The 22126-nt window shown below is 41.0% G+C and overlaps 1 protein-coding gene across 2 annotated transcripts in view; it reads right to left on the reverse strand.

The window, feature by feature from the left end:
- Positions 1-21138, reverse strand: part of ZFP91 (ZFP91 zinc finger protein, atypical E3 ubiquitin ligase) — a 39677-nt gene extending 18539 nt beyond the window's left edge. The window contains exons 1-2 of one of the 2 annotated variants that reach the window (XM_070383278.1): positions 20753-21138; positions 15389-15417 (exon numbers count right to left, since the gene is read on the reverse strand). In XM_070383278.1, coding sequence (XP_070239379.1) covers positions 15389-15417; positions 20753-21084 — 361 coding nt within the window. In that variant the 5' untranslated portion in view covers positions 21085-21138. The remainder of the gene's footprint in view (positions 1-15388; positions 15418-20752) is intronic. The other variant, XM_070383277.1, reaches the window with a different exon arrangement.
- Between the last annotated feature and the right edge of the window lie 988 nt (positions 21139-22126).

Consider the following 22126-nt stretch of genomic DNA (forward strand, 5'->3'; position numbering starts at 1 on the left):
GGGGTAGCAAAGAATGGGACATGACTGAGCAACTGAACTGAACTTTACACCTTAAAGAAAAAAGGGGCGGGGAACGCAAACAAAACCCAAAACTAGCAAAACAAAGGAATAAAAAGTAGAGATAAATAAGAAAACAGTAAGACAACAGAGAAAAAGATGAAAGCAAGTTAGTTCTTTGAAAAGATCAACAAAATCAACAAGCCTCTAGTTAGACTGAGGGGAAAAAAAGGAGGCTCGAACTACCAAAAATCTGAACACACTTAACAAGTGAAGACACTGAGTTGGTAATCAGAAACCTCCCAGTGATAAAGAAAAAAGCCTAGAAGGAACCTCCCAACTCCCCAACTCATTCCATAAGGACAGCATAACTGATATCAAAGCCAGACAAAGATACAAGAAAACTACAGATCAATATTCCTGCAAATCAAATTCAGCAGCATATCGAGACAGTGCAGCACATTAAAACTATGACCAGGTGATCCTAGGATCAGGAGGGTGGTTCAACACACAAAAATCAATCCCAATTGATGTAGTTTAAAAGCATTTGACAAAATCAACAAACTTTCAATATAAGAACACACAATAGAAACTTCCTCTGCCTGGTAAAGGACATTTATCAAAACCCCAGAGCTAAGATACTTACTGGCAAAAGCTCCTTTCCTAAAATCAGAAACAAAGTATCGATGCCCTTTTCCTCCTCATGGATTTAACTCTTTACTAGAAGTTCTAGCCAGAGCCTTAGGCGAGAGAAGAAAGGCACACAAACAGGAGAGAGTAAAGCTAACTCTATCTGCAAATAAAATGACCTTATTTCTAAAGAATCTGCAAAGAAGAACTACTAAAGGTAACAAAAATTTAGCAGAGTTTCAGAATATAAGATCAACAGGCAAAAATTAATTTTTAAACTATACCAGCAATGAGCAATCCAAAAAGGAGAATTAAGAAAATGATTCCACTTACAATTCAATCAAAAAGAAAAACATACTTAAATACTGCTAAAATGGCAATACTCCCCCCAAAGATCTACAGATTAAATAGAATCCCTATCAAAAATTTCAGCTTCCTTTTTTGCAGAAATTGACAATGTGATCCTAAAATTCATATGAAAATGCAAGCAGCCTAGTTTAGTCAAAACAATCTTGAAAGTGAATTTGGAGTACTCTGTCCAATCTCAAAACTTACTACAAAGCTATAGTACAGTGTGGGCCTGGAACAGGGTGGAGAGTCACAGCCAGGGAGCCACGCGAACGTCCAGATGTGCGCCCGTGCTCTCTGTGCGCGCCGTCGTGTCTCTCTGTGACCACGTGGACTGTCGCCCACCAGGCTCCTGTGTCCACGGGATTGTCCCAGCAAGAACACCCGACTGGGATGCTTTACTTCCTCCAGGGGATCTTCCCAAACAGGGATGGAACTCGCATCTAATGTGGCTCCCACACTGCGGGGGATACTTTACCATCCAACCACTGGGAAAGCCCCCAAAACCCAAACACTTACGGTCAAATAATTTGACAAGGTTGCCGAGACCGTTTGTGGGGAAAGAATAGCTTCTTCAACAAATGGAGATACATACAATGAATGAAGCCGGACCCTTACTTTATACCATACACAAAGATTAACTCAAAATGGATCAGAGACCTAAATGTGAAGAGCTAGCACTAAATAAATTAGAAGTGAAGTCTGTAGAATGGAAGAAAATATTTGCAAGTCACATATCTTATAGGAGTCTAATATCCAGAATATTAAAAAACTCAATTTAACAGCAAAAGACAAACCATCCAGTTAAAAAATGGGCAAAGGGAAGGGCTTGAACAGATATTTATCCAAAGACAGACAAATGCTCAAAAATCACACAAAAAGACGCTCACTATAAGTCATCAGTGACATGTAAATCACAACCACAATGAGACGACTACTTCATACACACCACAATGCCTACAACCACAGCAATTTTAAAAATGGAAATAACAAGTATCAGAATGTAGGGAAACTGGAACTCCTTGTACACTGCTAGTGGGAATGTAAAATGATGCAGCCACTGTGGAAAATATTTCGCAGTTCCTCAAAAAACAAAAACAAAATTACCACTGGTTGTTGTTCAGCTGCTAAGTCACGCCCGACTTTTTGCGACCCCAAAACTGCAGCACGCCAGGCCTTCCCGTCCTTCATTATCTCCCTAAGATTGCTCAAATTCATGATCATTGATTGAGTCGATGATGCCATCCAACCATCTCGTCCTCTGTCGCTCCCTTCTCCTCTTGCCCTCAGTCTTTCCCAGCACCAGGGTCTTTTCTAATGAGTCAGCTCTTTGCATCAGGCGGCCAAAGTACCTGTCAACTCCACTCCTACATATATGCCCTCAAAGCTGAAAACAGGTATTCAAATACCTGTGCATGGATGTCTGTAAAGTACAATCCACAAATGTGCAAACAACCAAGACAGCTGTCCAACACCGAATGGACAAACAAAACGCAGTATTTCTCATGAGGAGGAATCAAGCACCTTTGGGACTGACAGATACACACCATTATGTTTAAAATAGATAACGAACAAGGACCTACTGTACAGTGCAGGGAACTCTGGTGAGTACTCTGTAACAACCTAAATGCGAATGAGAAGGATACATGTATAACTGAACCACTTTGCTGTACACCTGAAATGAACATAACATCGTTAAACAGCACTCCTATATAACAAACAAAACTAAGTGTCCGTCAGAGGCTGGAAAGGGGCCGGGTGGGAAATGACTCCCTTTAATGGGCACAGGGCCTCTGCAGATCGAGGTGTTGGGAGCACAGCACTGCCAATGGACTAAACGGCACTGAAGTCTATGTTTCATGATGGTTCACTCTGTCCCATGAGTACGGTACCACCAGCCACTGTGAGTGCCGTGAATACCACACGGTGGGATGAGGAAGAGCGGACAAACCGAGAGCGGGGGATGCTGTGAACTGAGACAAAAAGACACTGGTGCTGCTGGCAGGCATGCGTCTCCCAATTCTTCTAGGTACCAAGATGAAACATAAAGTGAATTTTCTCAATCTGAGAGTAGCTGACAATCCTTTTAAAACAATCTAACATCAAATCCAAAAGGCGACAGCCATTTCATCACGATAAAACACTTCAAGTTCTAAGTTTTACCCTAATATGATCTGGTCCTCCTTCAGACTGGATCCTCACTTTTCTAATTGAGGCTGAGAGAAATTAAACAACTTATCCAAGATTACAGAGTTAACAGGAATGGCTGGTTAACAGGCTGGAACAAATGAGAGTGTAAGTCTTATCTCTAATTAAATATTTACATTTTTGGAGGAAAACTAACAAACCTTAAATACTTGTTAAGTGCCTAATATTTTCTCCTTTTTTCTAAACTTAGTCCTCATAATCTTGCCAAATAATATTTTTTTTTAATAGTTGAGGAAAACAAGTAACTGACTTTCGCAAGCTCACATATTAAATGGTGGAGCTAAGATTGGAACCCAGGTATATCTAAGTCCAAAGTCCACATTCATTCCACTACACCACACTTATCATATAAAAAAGAAATGGGAAAGTGCCAGTCCAAGAGTTTAATTCAGATTTGAGAGCTGGTTCATTTCCACCCAGTCTCAGGTTCAAGTGCCAAAAAAGCGGCTCATTTATGTAAGATACTAAAAGACCACAAGAAGAATTATTTCAACAAAGTGAATTCTTAATCTAAAACTGCAGCGAACATTCACACCATCATTATTCACAGTAGCTATTTAAAAAGATCAAGTGATGAACAATCTGTTTAGATCAAATGGAGTATTTTCACACAAAGGAATGAAAATATTTATACATGCTACAACATGCAGTAACCTAAAAAATTTTGTGCTAAGTGAAAGAAGTCAGACTCAAAACAGAAAACCTCACATATTTTAAGTACAAGTCTGTATACAACATGTCAGAAAAGACGTATCTACACAGACAGAATTACACACTTAAAAACATGTGTATTTTAAACTATCGATATGTAAACTGTGCCTCAATAAAAGTGTGTTAATAAAATAGGTATTGCAGCACGGAGTCATAAAGGCCAGTAACTCACACTACCCAAACGCCCATCAGTAGTAAAAATAGATAAACTGTGATATATTCCCACAATGGAACAGTACATAGCAATGAAAATAAACAGTCCATAACAAATCCAACACAGAAGAACGTCACATAATGGGGAGCAAAAGAGGCCCTACACAGGAGTATAAAACGAATTACTCCACTTACATAAAACTCAAAAATTGGCAAAACTACTTTGTGCTGTTCAAAGTAACAACAGTGGTTACACTCAGGGATGGCTGACCGTGTTGTGTCGAGCTGGGTAATGTTTACGTGACTGGACTTGCTTTGTGGATACACGATGCTGTACACGTCCCTAAGTGTGCTTTTATACATGTATGGTGTATCTTAATAATTTCTTAAAAAAAAAAACCAATCACCTGTAATCTACCCTCCCCCTCCAGGGGTTGGGGTAGAACCTGAGAAATACCAAATGTCCTTCAATCAAGTAACAGTTAAATAAACACGGAACACCTACGTGTGGCAGTCATAGCTGGAAGCCCATGAAGTCACCCATCTCTTTCTCTTTCTCTTAGAGAATCAATCCCACTGCTAAAAACATGTTGGGATTTGAGTGGAAACTAAGGTTTTCACAGTGTAGTTTGCAAACTCCTATGGGTCCCCAATACTCTTTCAAGAAGTTTTCAAAGTCAAAACTGGTCACCAAAAAACCTGTTGGGATTTTGATTATACTGCACTTACAGATCAATATGGGGAGAAATAAAACCTTAAAAATGAGTCTTCAAACTCATGAACAAGGCACACCGCTCTTTTCAGTTCAGTCGCTCAGCCGTGTCTGACTCTTTGCGACCCCATGAATCACAGCACGCCAGGCCTCCCTGTCCATCACCAACTCCCGGAGTTCACCCAAACTCATGTGCATCGAGTCGGTGATGCCACCCGGCCATCTCATCCTCTGTCATCCCCTTCTCCTCCTGCCTCCAGTCCCTCCCAGCAACTTAGGTTTTATTAATAACTTCCCTCAGCAGTGTTTCGTACTTTTCAGTGTATACTTGACAACTTCTGTCACATTTCTCCCTAAATAATTCATACTTGTGGTACTATCGTAAGCAATATTTTCACACACAAATACAACTGACTTTTGCATGCTGATCCTGCTTTCCGTGGGATGACTCCAAGAGGCCTTGCAGCTTCTGGACCACTGTCCTGAGACCACACGACACGAGGATGTCTGAACTGGAAGACCACTGATGAGAATGGCCCAAATGAAAAATAACAAACTACTGTCTTTTAAACCACCAAGCTTTTGGATGGTTTGTTATACAATATATAACTGACACAGAAGTTTATAGAGAGAGTCACAGTAAAGGAAATGGGGTTTAGAAATTCTCAGAGTTAAAGTTACAAACAGAATCAGTCAATAAGAAGGTAGGATACTGGGAGTCTAGGATTAAACAAGCCAGTCACATTTAAGGAGATATGTAAGCAAAAGACAGACCCTCAGGAATTCTCAGTAGGGAATTAACTGTACTAAAGCAAAAGGGACTACTTGCCTGGGTATATTAACAGTGAGATCAACCTGGCTAGTTTTAATTCCGAGGAGCTTGATCCTTCTTGGGACTGAAAAGATCAGGGGTCATTAACTCAGAGCTAATTTCTTTGTGTCACAGGATCTTGCCCACCCACAATCTCAGTGTAAGGATAAGATTATGTCCACAGGTCCAGACGAGTATCTCTTAGGGGTTTCCGATTCTTATCTGCTGAGTGGAGGTCTGCCCACTCAGGACCCTGGGCCTCTTCTGCCAGTTGCAACTCTCAACTGGTAGTGGAGGAAAAAGGATCTCAATATAACTATTATATATAACTATTATATCTACTACTGTGGGCAGGAATCCCTTAGAAGAAATGGAGTAGCCATCATGGTCAACAAGAGAGTCCGAAATGCAGTACTTGGATACAATCTCAAAAACGACAGAATGATCTCTGTTTGTTTCCAAGGCAAACCATTCAGTATCACAGTAATCCAAGTCTATGCCCCAATCAGTAATGCTGAAGAAGCTGATGTTGAACGGTTCTATGAAGACCTACAAGACCTTTTAGAACTAACACCCAAAACAGATGTCTTTTTCATTATAGGGGACTGAAATGCAAAAGTACGAAGTCAAGAAACACCTGGAGTAACAGGCAAATTTGGCCTTGGAATACGGAAGGAAACAGGGCAAAGACTAATAGAGTTTTGCCAAGAAAATACACTGGTCGTAACAAACACCCTCTTCCAACAACACAAGAGAAGACTCTATACATGGACATCACCAGATGGTCAACATCGAAATCAGACTGATTATGTTCTTTGCAGCCAAAGATGGAGAAGCTCTATACAGTCAACAAAAACAAGACCAGGAGCTGACTGTGGCTCAGACCATGAACTCCTTATTGCCAAATTCAGACTGAAATTGAAGAAAGTAGGGAAAACCACTAGACCATTCAGGTATGACCTTAATCAAATCCCTTATGATTATACAGTGGGAGTGAGAAATAGATTTAAGGGCCTAGATCTGATAGATAGAGTGCCTGATGAACTATGGAATGAGGTTCATGACACTGTACAGGAGACAGGGATCAAGACCATCTCCATGGAAAAGAAATGCAAAAAAGCAAAATGGCTGTCTGGGGAGGCCTTACAAATAGCTGTGAAAAGAAGAGAAGCAAAAAGCAAAGGAGAAAAGGAAAGATATAAAAATCTCAATGCAGAGTTCCAAAGAATAGCAAGAAGAGATAAGAAAGCCTTCTTCAACGATCAATGCAAAGAAATAGAGGAAAACAACAGAACTGGAAAGACTAGAGATCTCTTCAAGAAAATCAGAGATATCAAAGGAACATTTCATGCAAAGATGGGCTCGATAAAGGACAGAAATGGTATGGACCTAACAGAAGCAGAAGATATTAAGAAGAGATGGCAAGAATACACAGAACTGTACAAAAAAGATCTTCACGACCCAGATAATCACGATGATGTGATCACTGACCTAGAGCCAGACATCCCGGAATGTGAAGTCAAGTGGGCCTTAGAAAGCATCACTACGAACAAATCTAGTGGAGGTGATGGAATTCCAGTTGAGCTATTTCAAATCCTGAAAGATGATGCTGTGAAAGTGCTGCACTCTATATGCCAGCAAATTTGGAAAACTCAGCAGTGGCCACAGGACTGGAAAAGGTCAGTTTTCATTCCAATCCCAAAGAAAGGCCATGCCAAAGAATGCTCAAACTACTGCACAATTGCACTCATCTCACATGCTAGTAAAGTAATGCTCAAAATTCTCCAAGATAGGCTTCAGCAATATGTGAACCGTGAACTTCCAGATGTTCAAGCTGGTTTTAGAAAAGGCAGAGGAACCAGAGATCAAATTGCCAACATCCGCTGTATCATGGTAAAAGCAAGAGAGTTCCAGAAAAAAACATCTACTTCTGTTTTATTGACTATGCCAAAGCCTTTCACTGTGTGGATCACAATAAACTGTGGAAAATTCTGAAAGAGATGGGAATACCAGACCACCTGATCTGCCTCTTGAGAAATCTGTATGCAGGTCAGGAAGCAACAGTTAGAACTGGACATAGAACAACAGACTGGTTCCAAATAGGAAAATGAGTACGTTAAGGCTGTATACTGTCACCCTGTTTATTTAACTTATATGCAGCATACATCATGAGAAACGCTGGACTGGAAGAAACACAAGCTGGAATCAAGATTGCCGGGAGAAATATCAATAACCTCAGATATGCAGATGACACCACCCTTATAACAGGAAGTGAAGAGGAACTAAAAAGCCTCTTGATGAAAGTGAAAGAGGAGAGTGAAAAGGTTGGCTTAAAGCTCAACATTCAGAAAACGAAGATCATGGCATCTGGTCCCATCACTTCATGGGAAATAGATGGGGAAACAGTGGAAACAGTGTCAGACTTTATTTTTGGGGGCTCCAAAATCACTGCAGATGGTGACTGCAGCCATGAAATTAAAAGACACTTACTCCTTGGAAGGAAAGTTATGACCAACCTAGATAGCAATTTCAAAAGTAGAGACATTACTTTGCCAACAAAGGTTCATCTAGTCAAGGCTATGGTTTTTCCTGTGGTCATGTATGGATGTGAGAGTTGGACTGTGAAGAAGGCTGAGTGCCGAAGAATTGATGCTTTTGAACTGTGGTGTTGGAGAAGACTCTTGAGAGTCCCTTGGACTGCAAGGAGATCCAACCAGTCCATTCTGAAGGAGATGAGCCCTGGGATTTCTTTGGAAGGAATGATGCTAAAGCTGAAACTCCAGTACTTTGGCCACCTCATGGGAAGAGTTGACTCATTGGAAAAGACTCTGATGCTGGGAGGGATTGGAGGCAAGAGGAGAAGGGGACGACAGAGGATGAGATGGCTGGATGGCATCACTGACTCGATGGACGTGAGTCTGGGTGAACTCTGGGAGTTGGTGACGGATAGGGAGGCCTGGTGTGCTGCGATTCATGGGGTTGCAAAGAGTCGGACACGACTGAGTGAATGATCTGATCTTATTATATATAACAAGATAAACTTATAACTGTGTTAAGATGGTTCTGATATGTTGAATCATAATAGGCAAATTATTATACACCTATCTTCTGTAAATGTAAGGGACAGAAAGACTCATTGACCTGATTGATAAAACATCCTATAACCGAAAGGAACTGATAATCAAGGCTTTCTAAGCCCATGTCACAATCCACACTAATCATGAGGTATGTCTGCACGTCTAGGAAACTAGAACAGAAAGGAAGAACCATCGGAGGCCTGGGTATTTGAAGTAGAAAAAAGTCTGAAGGCTACGGGGCATTCCTAACAAGGAACAAGTTGTTGAGCACATCTTTCTCACCCTGAGAGGAATAATGTGGTTCCTGTCACCTTAAGATAAAGGGCTAGGAAGGAAATAGGATAGATAAAATGTCTATCTAGTGTACTGTCAGCCTCTTGAGACATAAGCATTACAATAGTCAGAACTTGAGTCTCAGAAACCTGATCGTGTGACTCTGTGTATTTCTATAATTAGCTCTACTTTGTTTTCCATAAATAATTAGCAAAGTCCATTTTGAAATATTAATATTAGTCGATTTCAACATATTTGAAGAAGTCAGGGAAAGCAAGTCCTTTGCTTTTTTTAAAAACTGAAAGCAAAACTAGTTATTTAAGCCAACTTTGGAAGAGTATCATTGTGAAGACAATGTTTTTTGTACATCCTTTGTGCAGAAACTCAAATGGTAAAAATTAAGTATTTATATACCACCACAGGAAAAGAGAAATACTCTGATGAAAACAATCTAAATAAATCCCTAGATCTGATTAACTCATTTGGTGCTTCTGTCTAGGCAATCTTTTCCAAACATCACTACAACAGGAAGAGTAACTAAAGACAGCAAAATGATATTAAATAAAGGATGAAGCCCACACTTTAATACAATCAAAATTTTAAACAACCATGATTCCAAACTGTTTCCTCCAAGCTCTAATTTCATTCGATATTCTTTAAGGGAAAAAAAGGAGGGGCTGTCTTACATGCAACTACTGTGTGTCGTGGTATCTACACTGCACACCACCCAGAAACAAAGTCTGTGAGATCAGAATTAGCAGGTAAAGCAACACTGGGATTATCAGTAACTACACTGGAGCAAACCATTCCTTAACTTTCACTGTGTCACACTGTTAGAATGTCTTCACCCCACACTTATTTACCGCACAGCCTAGTATCTAGGATGGTGCTGGACACACAGCGAATGCTCAACCATCACCTGCTCAATGAACTATTCGTGAGGCAATTTTCTACTGCGTTCTAGACACATCCACCAGGGTTAAATAAACACAGTAGGCACAGGGACCTAATGCACTTCTTTACTACTATTTCAGCTTGAAAAATGACCATGGCACTTTGCAATTTAATAATTTTAAAACAACAGCCAGTTCCTTTTTTGAGTGTACATTATCATTTATTCAAACATGTCCAGAGTTCTCACCTTTAATCAAAGGAAAGCACTTAATTTCCAAGTTGTTTGGAGTAAGAGTAAAAATAATCCTGAAAACATCTTTTTAATACTAATGAAACACAGAGATATCTTTAGAAAATCGTCTCCATTTCTATATTCAGTGATCTAGTTGTAGAACTATGAGACACTTACATACCTACATACGCAGCTCAGAGTTGAATGACTACTGTAGTAACTGAACTTACACAGAGACTGAGATGGGAGTTGGAGAGGATTTCTTTGAAATTTTATAAGCTTAACAACAGTTACTTTTTATTGAGTCTTTACTGGATTCAGTTTACTAGATTATCTGCAATAAAAGGCAGAATTTATCCCATCGAAGTACTAACCAGGCAATAAAAGGCAGAACTTGAATTCAACCCAAGCTGTAACTGCAGATCCAGAGCATTTATCTAGGGGATTGAAGTGGGACTTAAAGACTGACTCACCCATAATGCAGGTGTTTCTCTTTGTTTTCAACTTTAGTGCAGATGACTTACGTCGTCGAGTTAGTGCCAGGTGTGCAAGAAAGGGACTCGTTTTACACACACCTACCCCCACCGTACTTTCTCAGGTTCTCTTCCATCATAACTAGACACTGACTATACTTCCCTGTGCTATACAATAGGTCCTTGCCGGTTATCTATTTTATATATAGTAGTGTGTATCTGTTAATCCCAAAGTCCTGATTCCATCCTCCTTTCCCTTTTGGTAACCATAAATTTAAGTTCATTTGTATCTTTTTTTTTTTTTTTCCAGATTCCACACATAAGCAATTATCTGTTATTTATATTTGTCTGACTGACTTTACTTAGTATGATAATTCTAGGTCTATTCATGTTGCTGCGAAAGTCATTATTTCATATGTTTTTATGGCTGAGTAATATTTCAGTGTGTGTGTGCACCCATGTGTGCACACACTGGAAAATATACATATATATACACACACACACACAATCACAATACACATCTTCTGTATCCATTCATCTGTGGAGGGACACTTGGGTTGCTTTCATCTCTTGGCAACTGTAAACAGTGCTGCGTGACACTGGGCATGTTTATCTTTTTGAATTAGAGTTTTCATCTTTTTCTGATAATACACCCAGGAGAGGGAGTGCTGGATCATGATAGCTCTATTTTTAGCTTTTAAACAAGCATCCATACTACACTCCACAGTGGCTGCACTAAGTCACACTCCCACCAATGGTGTGGAAGGGCCCCCCTTTCTCCACACTCTTCCCAGCATTTACTATTATAGACTTTCAGATGATGGTGATTCTGACCAGTATGAGGCAGTACCTCATTACAGCTTTATTTCCATTTCCCGAATAATTAACACTGATGAGCATCTTTTCATGTGCTCGGTAAGTCATCTGTATGTCTTTTTCAGATAAATGTCTGTTTAGGTCTTCTGCCCATTTTTTGATTGTTTTTTTGATATTGAGCTGCATGAGCTGTCTGTATTTTTTTGGAAATTAAACCCTTGTCAGTTGCAGTGTTTGCAAATATTTTCTCTTAGTCCACACTACTATCATTTACATAGAAGGATGTTTTTTGCCTACCTTCTCTGAGTTTTATGGTGTTATATCTGATATTTACATTTTAAGCCAATTTGAATTTAAGTATAGTGTGAAGCAGAAGATATTAAGAAGAGATGGCAAGAATACACAGAAGAACTGTACAAAAAAGATCTTCACGACCCAGATAATCACAATGCTGTGATCACTGACCTAGAGCCAGACATCCTGGAATGTGAAGTCAAGTGGGCCTTAGAAAGCATCACTACGAACAAAGCTAGTGGAGGTGATGGAATTCCAGTTGAGCTTTTCCAAATCCTGAAAGATGATGCTGTGAAAGTGCTGCACTCTATATGCCAGCAAATTTGGAAAACTCAGCAGTGGCCACAGGACTGGAAAAGGTCAGTTTTCATTCCAATCCCAAAGAAAGGCAACGCCAAAGAATGCTCAAACTACTGCACAATTGCACTCATCTCACACACTAGTAAAGTAATGCTCAAAATTCTCCAAGACAGGCTTCAGCAATATGTGAACCGTGAACTTCCTGATGTTCAAGTTGGTTTTAGAAAAGGCAGAGGAACCAGAGATCAAATTGCCAACATCCACTGGATCATCGAAAAAGCAAGAGAGTTCCAGAAAAGTATCTATTTCTGCTTTATTGACTATGCCAAAGCCTTTGACTGTGGATCACAATAAACTGTGGAAAATTCTGAAAGAGATGGGAATACCAGACCACCTGATCTGCCTCTTGAGAAATCTGTATGCAGGTCAGGAAGCAACAGTTAGAACTGGACATGGGACAACAGACCGGTCCCAAATAGGAAAAGGAGTTCGTCAAGGCTGTATATTGTCACCCTGTTTGTTTAACTTATATGCAGAGTACATCATGAGAAACGCTGGACTGGAAGAAACACAAGCTGGAATCAAGATTGCTGGGAGAAATATCAATCACCTCAGATATGCAAATGTCACCACCTTTATGGCAGAAAGTGAAGAGGAACTAAAAAGCCTCTTGATGAAAGTGAAAGTGGAGAGTGAAAAAGTTGGCTTAAAGCTCAGCATTCAGAAAACAAAGATCATGGCATCCGGTCCCATCACTTCGTGGGAAATAGATGGGGAAACAGTGGAAACAGTGTCAGACTTTATTTTTCTGGGCTCTAAAATCACTGCAGATGGTGACTGCAGCCATGAAATTAAAAGACACTTACTCCTTGGAAGGAAAGTCGTGACCAACCTAGATAGCATATTGAAAAGCAGAGACATTACTTTGCCAACAAAGGTTCGTCTAATCAAGGCTATGGTTTTTCCTGTGGTCATGTATGGATGTGAGAGTTGGACTGTGAAGAAGGCTGAGCACTGAAGAATTGATGCTTTTGAACTGTGGTGTTGGAGAAGACTCTTGAGAGTCCCTTGGACTGCATGGAGATCCAACCAGTCCATTCTGAAGGAGATGAGCCCTGGGATTTCTTTGGAAGGAATGATGCTAAAGCTGAAACTCCAGTACTTTGGCCACCTCATGCGAAGAGCTGACTCATTGGAAAAGACTCTGATGCTGGGTGAGATTGGAGGCAGGAGGAGAAGGGGACGCCAGAGGATGAGATGGCTGGATGGCATCACTGACTCAATGGACGTGAGTCTGAGTGAACTCCGGGTGTTAGCGATGGACAGGGAGGCCTGGCGTGCTGCGATTCATAGGGTCGTAAAGAGTCGGACACGACTGAGCGACTGATCTGATCTGATAGTGTGAAGAAGTGCTCTAACTTCACTGATATACATGCAGCTGCCCAGCTTTCCCAACCCCACTTGCTGCAGAGACTGTCTTTTCCCCACTGGATATTCTTGCCTCTTCGGTGAAGATTAACTGACCACAGGTGTATGTGTTTATTCTGGGCTCTCTATTCTACTCCATTGGTGCCCGTCTGTTTTTGTGCCAATACCACTGTTTTGACTGTAGCTTTGTAGTACAGTCTAAAGTATGGGAGGGTGATGCTTCCAGCTTTGTTCTTTTCTCTCAGAATTGATCTGGTAATTCTTAATCTTTTGTGGTTCCATGTTTATTTCTTTGAATCACCTTCAATTTCCTTTATCAACGTTTTACAGTTCTCCACATTTAAGTCTTTTACCTCTTTGGTCAGGGTTTTTCCTGGATATTTTATCTTTTTGAGGCAATTTTAAGAGGGATTTTTTTTTTTTTTTTACTTTCTCTGATATTTCAATGTTAACATAAAGAAATCTGTTAGTACAACAGGTTTCTGTATGTTACTCTTGTATCCCACTACCTTGCTCAATTTACCAACTCTAATAGTTGCTGTGCAGAGTTTATTTGCAATAAAAGACAGAAATTGAATTCAAACTCTGAGTTCTAACTCTAAATCCAGGGCATTTAACAAGCTGATTAAATCTCTCCTCAATGCAAAACTTTACGTAACATGCCAACTTCTGGTTTAAGAAATTGACACAAAAGATCAATTAAAAAGTTATCTACAACAGAGTTCTTAATTTCTACCACATTCTGTGAGTTCACTGCAAGGCAACCCAAAATAATGTCTTTAGACCCAGGAGATAATTCTAGCTGACAGATGCAGGTTGTGGCTTTTGTCTTAATAGAAGTTGCTGTTACTTGTCACCTGTCACAACATTCCCCCCACATCCTACAATTTCCAAAATGATCTCTGAATAAGGAACACAAGAGCTTCCATTCTTGGCAGACATATTCTAATTTCCAAGTATCAACAGCAACAAAACCCAAAACTTCCTAAACAAAACAGTCATGCAAAGCTTTCTACACAAAAACCTGCCTAGTATGAAATACTTCTGCCTGGTATACTATGAAATAAAATACTAGCAGATTCTAAAATTCAGAGGAAAAAAAAAACCTGGTCACTGATACCTAATTACTCACAGAGTAATTAAGTTACTGGTTCCTAACCATACTACCATTCTTCTAAATGGCATAAATTCAGGTTCTACACTTGACCTGTACATGCATATTGCAAAGCATTCTTTAAAAGAGAAAAGTCCACACTGAGAATAATATGTATTCATATTACATATATACATAATAAATTAACTGATTAATACTTTAGGACTGGACCAAGATTAGACAAAGTAAATGAAATATGCTTAAACGTATCTTTGTTTTAGTTTTAAGAAGGATGCGATGCATTTGAACGCAGTATCAAGGAACAAAGTCAATAACTAGGAAAAAAATTTAATAAATGAGCAACTGGCTCAACATGGTATGGGCAATTTTAATAATCCAATCTGCAAAGCCAGAACAGTCTTTTTAAAAAAGCGTTTAAAAAAAAAAAAAAAACTGACATTAGCTTCCCTTCATAATCCAGGTAAGAATACTTTTAATACATATATCTGGTTTGCTATTTGAAATAACCTAATGAGCCCATTTAATTATTCACCAGGCTGCAATCTTAGAACACTTTTCTTTCTGCATTCTTCAAAATGCATTTATGACTCTCCACAAGAATCTATACTGTACTGTGTATACCGTGTATCATTTCGCTCTGCTATTTTACTGAAAAACCAAGTAACTTTAAAAATTACAATAAAGTGACATCAAATAATCTGATTTCCCATTATTAGGTTTTTAAATACTACTAAAATGTTCCACTTGCCCAAACCTGCCACTACTTAAATATGGCCTATCTATTCCAACAGTTCATTACTAAATAAGTCACTTTTAAATTGGAGCAATTTGAATAATCAGGTTGAAGCTCATTCTATTTTCTATCAGATTATAAAGTTGTCACGTAAGGTTTGAGTGCTAAGAAGGACCCATCTTACCTTTCTCAGTTGATACTTTTTCTATGCATCTGAAAGAAAAGAGAATCAAATGGTAAATGAATAATCTTGCACATTTTCTTAAAATACAAACATTTATCCTTTTCAGGTTCATCTCCAGAGTGATACATCTAGAGCAGCACTGTCCAGCTAAACTTTCTGCAATGATAAAAAATATTTTACATCTGTACTGTCCAATATGGTAGTCTCCTGAGCGACTGAAATAGCTATGTAGTTGAGGAACTGAATTTTCAGTTTTGATTAATATCATTTAAATAGCCACAAGTAGCTATCATATTTGACAGCACATAACTAGAGTATCATTCAAAATAGTTGTTTTTAACTGTAAAAAAATATCGATACAAAGAAACTAGGGCTAATTTTGTTGTATTAAATGGTGATAGAAGAAAAATGTCTTTATTTTACACAAATGCAGTACCTAGTGGTGCAATGAAATATTTGAGATATCCTCTAAAATACTTCTGCCAAAAGAAAAACAGGGAAGAAGGATAAAGGTAGTAAGAATGGCAAAACCTCGGTTAACTGTTAAATCCAGGTGATAAATACTGAGGGTTCATTATTATCTCTACTTTGGATATATTTTGACAATTCTCATATTAAAAATTTAACGAACCTAAGAGAAAATCCTAAAATTATTCATTTGTTAAACTAAAGTCAAAATCTATTTCTAAAATGGCAGCAGACTGGACCTAGAAATAAATGTAACTTGAACTTTACAAATTAGATGGGAAGAGTAAAGAGTCTCGTGTGTAATAAACTGGCGGTTAAAAAAAATGTCATTCACATGTTTTTAATTCGGGGAAATTTCTATCAAATGTTAACTGCTGAGTACAGGATGATGACTCTCCTCTACAGCCCTTACCCAAATTCAAAGTTGATCTGTCTCAGATCTTTCCCAAGATGCCAAACAGCATCTCTGAGCAGTATAAAGTTTTCTCCTTTTTTTTCTTTTTTGAAAATAAACCTAATACAAACGAAGACTCTTACAAAGAATATCCAAGCACATACTAAAGCCACAGCATAATACAAATTCTGTTCTCTTCAGAGAGTCTAGATATCATTTTTCTCATCTCATTCATTTTTTTTAAAGCTTGATATTATAATTTATTATATTTTTAATGTCCCAATTAACAACTAACACAGGAATATTGCTCATCATCTTAGCTCTAAATGAAAAGTTACATAAATCATTGTTAGATGTTTAAATACTATGCAATAAACTTTCTGAAAGCCTATGGGAATGGTTCAGTGTTTCCTTTACCAAGATCACTGCAAAAGGAAAACTCAGGATTTCGGGCTTATACAATTGAAGCCTTCTCTAAAGAGCCACAGAATCCAGAATTTTTTCCAATTCAGAGTATTACTGCCTCTTCATTCTCACTATCATGACCATCACCTTCTCCTTACAAAAAGAAAGTGTGAAGCAAAGGCTTACTACCATTTTACTTTCCGCAAGAATACAAACCGCAAATGGAATTCCATATACTGGAAAACAGTGCAGTATTTGTTTCATTTCTAACCCATCTGAACCTGTAGGTTTACCACTAGGAATACTGTTCTAGCCTATATTCCTATATTCCTTATGGTGAGGAAAGAACAGCTTTTCTCAACAGCTAAGTGAGAAATTAAAAAAAAAAGTATTTAAGTATTAAATTCTGAAATGCATCAGATAATCAAAGGACTTATTATCACACAGCAGGAAGAAAATAAGTGTTCTGCATTTAAAGTAATCTTATTTTAACAATTACAGTGTTTCCCTATTAGTAGAGAATGGATGTTTTAACTTCTAAATCAGAAATAAGCTGGAGTGTGTGTATGTATACACAGATACCTGTATATAACGCATACATAGATACCTATAAACATCTGCATTTGAAGCATAACAATCTTAACTCTGGAATTTATTGGCTAAAATACAGCAAATAAAGAGCCTCTTAGTACTAATATATAACCTTTCTTCAAATTTGGTTTATCTTTCCTTACTATTAGCCTTTAAGCTTTTAATTTAAAATAATTGTAGATTTAACTTAATGCCTTTTGCTTCAGCACAATTACTGAAAAATTCTTTTTATTCCCCTTCACAAAGAGTTCCTATTCTTTTCATTAATTCCTGAGTATGTCAATGCAAATAGAAAAATTGTTAGAAGATTAGCCAAGTTTATAAAAACAGTAATTGCCATCTAACTGTAAAGCTCATTCCACAAATCATAAATTATCAGCTAAAGATGAAGAAGCATATTCAAGGAGATTAAGTGACTTGCCCAAGGTCACTTAGTAAGCAGTAAAAAGCAATGCTTTTTTCCTATTTTGCCTTGTAAGAGGAAGTGATTACAATCAATCCAAGTCTATTTACTGACACTTGAAGTTACTGTACAAGTCACTTTGCTGTTTCCTTGATCAAGAAAAACAAAGGTAGGTTAAACAGTTGATTACTGGGAATTTATTGGGAGAAATGTTATTTGGAAAACAGAGCTGAAATCAAGGTCAGAAGGCACTTGACCAGGGTTCAGTGATCACACATTTCAAAACTTGAAATGTCTTAAAGGATAAAGTTTCTCAATTACTTTTTAAAATGTATCACTCTGAAAATCTGTAAACCGTGCATACATCTGACAAACCTCCACTAATTCATGCATTATCCCCCTTTACTGAAATCCATGTCTCATTTTTCTTTATAAATCCTGGCTCAGCACACTACCAGACCCAATTATTTGCTAAATCAAGGTTTACAGAGCTGAAATGCTGTAGGAGTCCTTCGATTTCCAGGGTATGTAGTAAATTGAAAACATGTAACAAAAAAATTATTAAAGTGAAAATTTACCAAACAATCCAATCAAAACTGCATAATTTAAAATATACAGTTAAAAAATAGTTCTGAGGCTTAAAGAACACTATGATCTTTTATGATACTGGATGAGAGAGAAATGGACTTTTAAGAATTAAGACTTTTCTTTCCTCCCCACAAAGAATACTGTGGAGAAAAAAACTGAAGGGATTTAATTAAGTCATCCTTATCCAACTTCAACTGTTGTAACGTTTACATTGTGGAAATAAAAGTACTCTGTACTTTTTTGACAGAAGTTAGGGAACATTAATAAATCATGAGAGCTGGTAAAACTAACACTTAAGATTTTCTCTAAGTAAAACTGATGAATCAATGGGAGGGAAAGGTGCTAAGGAGATATAGCCATATATAACTTTCAAATGGGTAGGTGAAAATGGAAGGAAATTTTAAAAGATTAAGTTATTAACCTTCCTGTGTATGGTTACAGAAAAAATTAAAAGTCCAATTTGGCAGAATTTACATGAAAAACTCCACTACACAGTAGTTATACCTCTACTATATAACAGGCTCCTCTGTCCCTGGGATTCTCCAGGCAAGAACACTGGAGTGGGGTGCCATTTCCTTCAACTATGTAACTCCAGTAGAGGTTTAACTACTCCGTAACTACATACAGTAGAGGTATATAATAGGCAGCATATCACTGCTCAAAACAAACACTTTCAATATTTCCTACGTACCATGCTTTGAATTAAGTGCTGCACTTAAGTCTCACAAACTCATCTCATTGAGCTTAACATTATCTCCTACAGATAATGAAACCGAGGCACAAGCAGTTTAACCTGTCCAAGGAATTTATATCCAAATAAGGCCAATGACATCTTTTCAAATCTATGATAGTAAAAACTGTTTAAATTTTTTGTGTCTATGAAATTTATTTACAGCAATTATTAATAGAATTCTAACTGCAGCTCAATCATTTATAATTACAAATTTTTGTTGTCCACAGAAATTTAATTTACACAATTCTCTAAATTATGTTAATTGGTGAAAGTCGCTCAACTGTCCGACTCTTTGTGACGCCATGGACTATACAATCCACGGAATCCTCCAGGCCAGAATACAGGAGTGGGTAGCCTTTCCCTTCTCTAGGGGATCTTCCCAACCCAGGGACAGAACCAGGTCTCCCGCAATGCGGGCGGATTCTTTACCAGCTGAAAGAAAGTGAAGTCGCTCAGTCGTGTCCGACTTTTTGCAACCCCATGGACTGTAGCCCACCAGGCTCCTCTGTCCATGGGATTTTCAGGCAAGAATACGGGAGTGGGTTGCTATCTCCTCCACTTTACCAGCTGAGCCACATGTTAATCAAATAACATCCAATAATTTGAAAGCACATCTAAAACACAATATACCTTTGAATGTTACTTCTTTCTGAGAGTCTTCCAAGACAAGTACGCCACGATCAGAGACTTCACTTTTAATTGTGGAGTAGGTGTGTTTCAAATTTTAAATTGACCGGGCCTGTGTAAGCCAAATATTGTCAGGATCTCTACTGGGGAGGTAGGGTGGCGGCGGCGGCAGGGGCATTTAACATTGATTTCTCCCCTCACCTTCAATTTTTCCTGCTTTCACTTAAAATTTTTCACTTGAAACTCAAAAAGCCACAAAAGTCTTCAGCAACTAATTCCACGCCTAATGTTCTTCATTTGTACAATTTACAAACACGTGTGCTTCACTACTTTAGGCACAGAAACATTTTAATGAACCACTTAAAAAATATGTAGATTCCTGGTCATCTTGGTTCTTCTACGACCTCTCGGGAAGAATTCCTTTCATATTATTCAAAATTTTAAGGACGAAATCCCTATATTAAAACATATCCAAAAACACACACTAGTGTGTGCCTCAGTTTTATCTATAGGAGATAATGTTAATTAAGCTCAATGAGATGAGTTTGTGAGACTTAAAGTGCAGCACTTAATACAAAGCATGAGACGTAGGAAATATTCAAAGTTTTTGTTTTTGACAGTCGTCAAAAAAATAAACACGCATTTCAGAGTCTACACTTTAAATTGGCAAGCCACGTTTTTATCCTACTAATGTTTTTTTTTTTTTTTTAAGAAAACCAGTGAAAAGTAATGTGAAAATTTAGTACGTTAACAAACAAACAAACTGCATAAAGATCCCAGTACAACTGAGACTGATCACGAGGGAAGGGTGGGGGAACGACCTCATCCTGCGCGCTGAGAGCGAAGCCCCCGCCGCCGGTTTCCCAGCCCGGACGCCCCGTAACAGCGCAGGCCGCCGCGCGGGGGAAGGGGCCGGCGGTCAGAGGGCGCGCGGACAGCCCGAGCCGGCGGGGCCGAGCGGCAGAGGCGCGCCCCGCGGGGGCCGCTGAGACGGGAGCGGGCGGCGGGGCGCGGACGGGCCGGCGGCGGGGCGCCGAGCCGGCCGGCAGGGGGCAGAGCGGCGGCGCGTCACGTGGGGCGGCCGCTACGGGAGCCGCGAGGGCTGCGCGGGCGGAGGGGGGTCGCTCCCACCGCCGCGGAGACGGCGTTACTCACAGCAGGCGCGGGCTCCTCTTGCCCTGGGCCGGGGACGGCGGCTTCGCGGCCTGGGCCGGCTGCCCCGGGGCGTCGGCGGGCCTGGCGCTGGGGCTGCTCCTCCGCCGGCGCGGGTATTCGGCCTTCCTCCGACGGGACACGGCGGCGGCGGCGGCGGCGGCCGCGGCGGCGCGGCCCCGGTCCCGGCCTCCCCTCAGCACGCGGCTGCTGGGGGGCCCCGCGGGCGGCGCCGCCGCCGCCTCGGGGGGCTGTGGCTGGGGCTCGGCCGCCGCCGGCCCCCCTCCCTGGTCCTGCCGCTCCGGGGGTCGCGGCTCTTCCGTCTCCCCCGGCATCGGGACGTGTCCGCCCCCACCCCCTGGTCCCGGCGGCGGAGGCGGCGGCGGCGGCGGCCGCGGCGCTGCTCCCCCCGCCCCCCGGAGCGGCCGGCTCACTCACTCTGCGCGCCTCTCTCCCCCCTCCCCTCCGCCCGGCTCCGAGGGCGCCCCCCCCGCCCCCTGCCACTCAAGGGCCGGTAGCGCTGGCGGCGCGCGCGCGCGCCCGCCACAGGCGCACAGCGGGCCAATCAGGAGGAAGGAGCGGCTCCTTGGCCCCGCCCCTCGCGGGTTTTCACGTCGCGGCGTCCCGGGCTTCCGCCCACCCCCACCCCGGCCTTCCACCAATCAGGAAACGGCTCCAAGGGAGCGCGCGAGGTTTCCTTCCCCGCGCACCCGTTCTCACCGTTAAACGGCTGCGTCTCGCGACAATCCCAAAGTGACCTTCTCCCCCCAACCTCCGGAGCTCAACGCGCGCCCGGGACAGTGGAGGGGCAGGCCTCGCGAGGGGGCGGGTGGGAAACGCACCTCCTTCCCCGCCTAGCGCGCACCCTGGGCTGGCTGCGCGCGCACCTGCCGCCCTAAGGAGCCTGTAACGCCACAAGGGCTTTCTATCCTCCCTTAAACCGCGGAGGGAGCTTCGGCGTCCTTCCGCCTCCACCCCGGCCCCACTTTCCTGTCTGTGGCCTTTCTGTCCCCAGCGCAGCGAGGTCTTGCGGGGAAGAAGGGGGGGAATTTTTTTTTTTTTGAGCTGTTGCTTCTCCTTTAAGAAAAAAAGCCCCGTCGGCCGCCGGATGAAAGTCTCTGAAAAAATGGCGGCGGTGGAACAGAGGCGGGGTCGTGAGGGCAAGGAGGACCCGCCTTCTGGCGCATGCGCCTGGTCGGCTCGCTCCGAGGCATCCTGGGAAGTGAAGTTCCGCTTCCCCCTGAGCCTTCGGAAGACAGATGGCAACCCCGAGGCGGAGAGGATGCTGGGAGGCTTTGACCGTTGCGCGCTGGGAGAGGTAGTCGACTGTCCCGTTAGTTCGAATTCGCTCTTCCGGGAGGCGGTGTTTCCGGGTTG

This window comes from Bos mutus, chromosome 15 (assembly GCF_027580195.1).
Source record: "Bos mutus isolate GX-2022 chromosome 15, NWIPB_WYAK_1.1, whole genome shotgun sequence".
NCBI classification, from domain to species: domain Eukaryota; kingdom Metazoa; phylum Chordata; class Mammalia; order Artiodactyla; family Bovidae; genus Bos; species Bos mutus.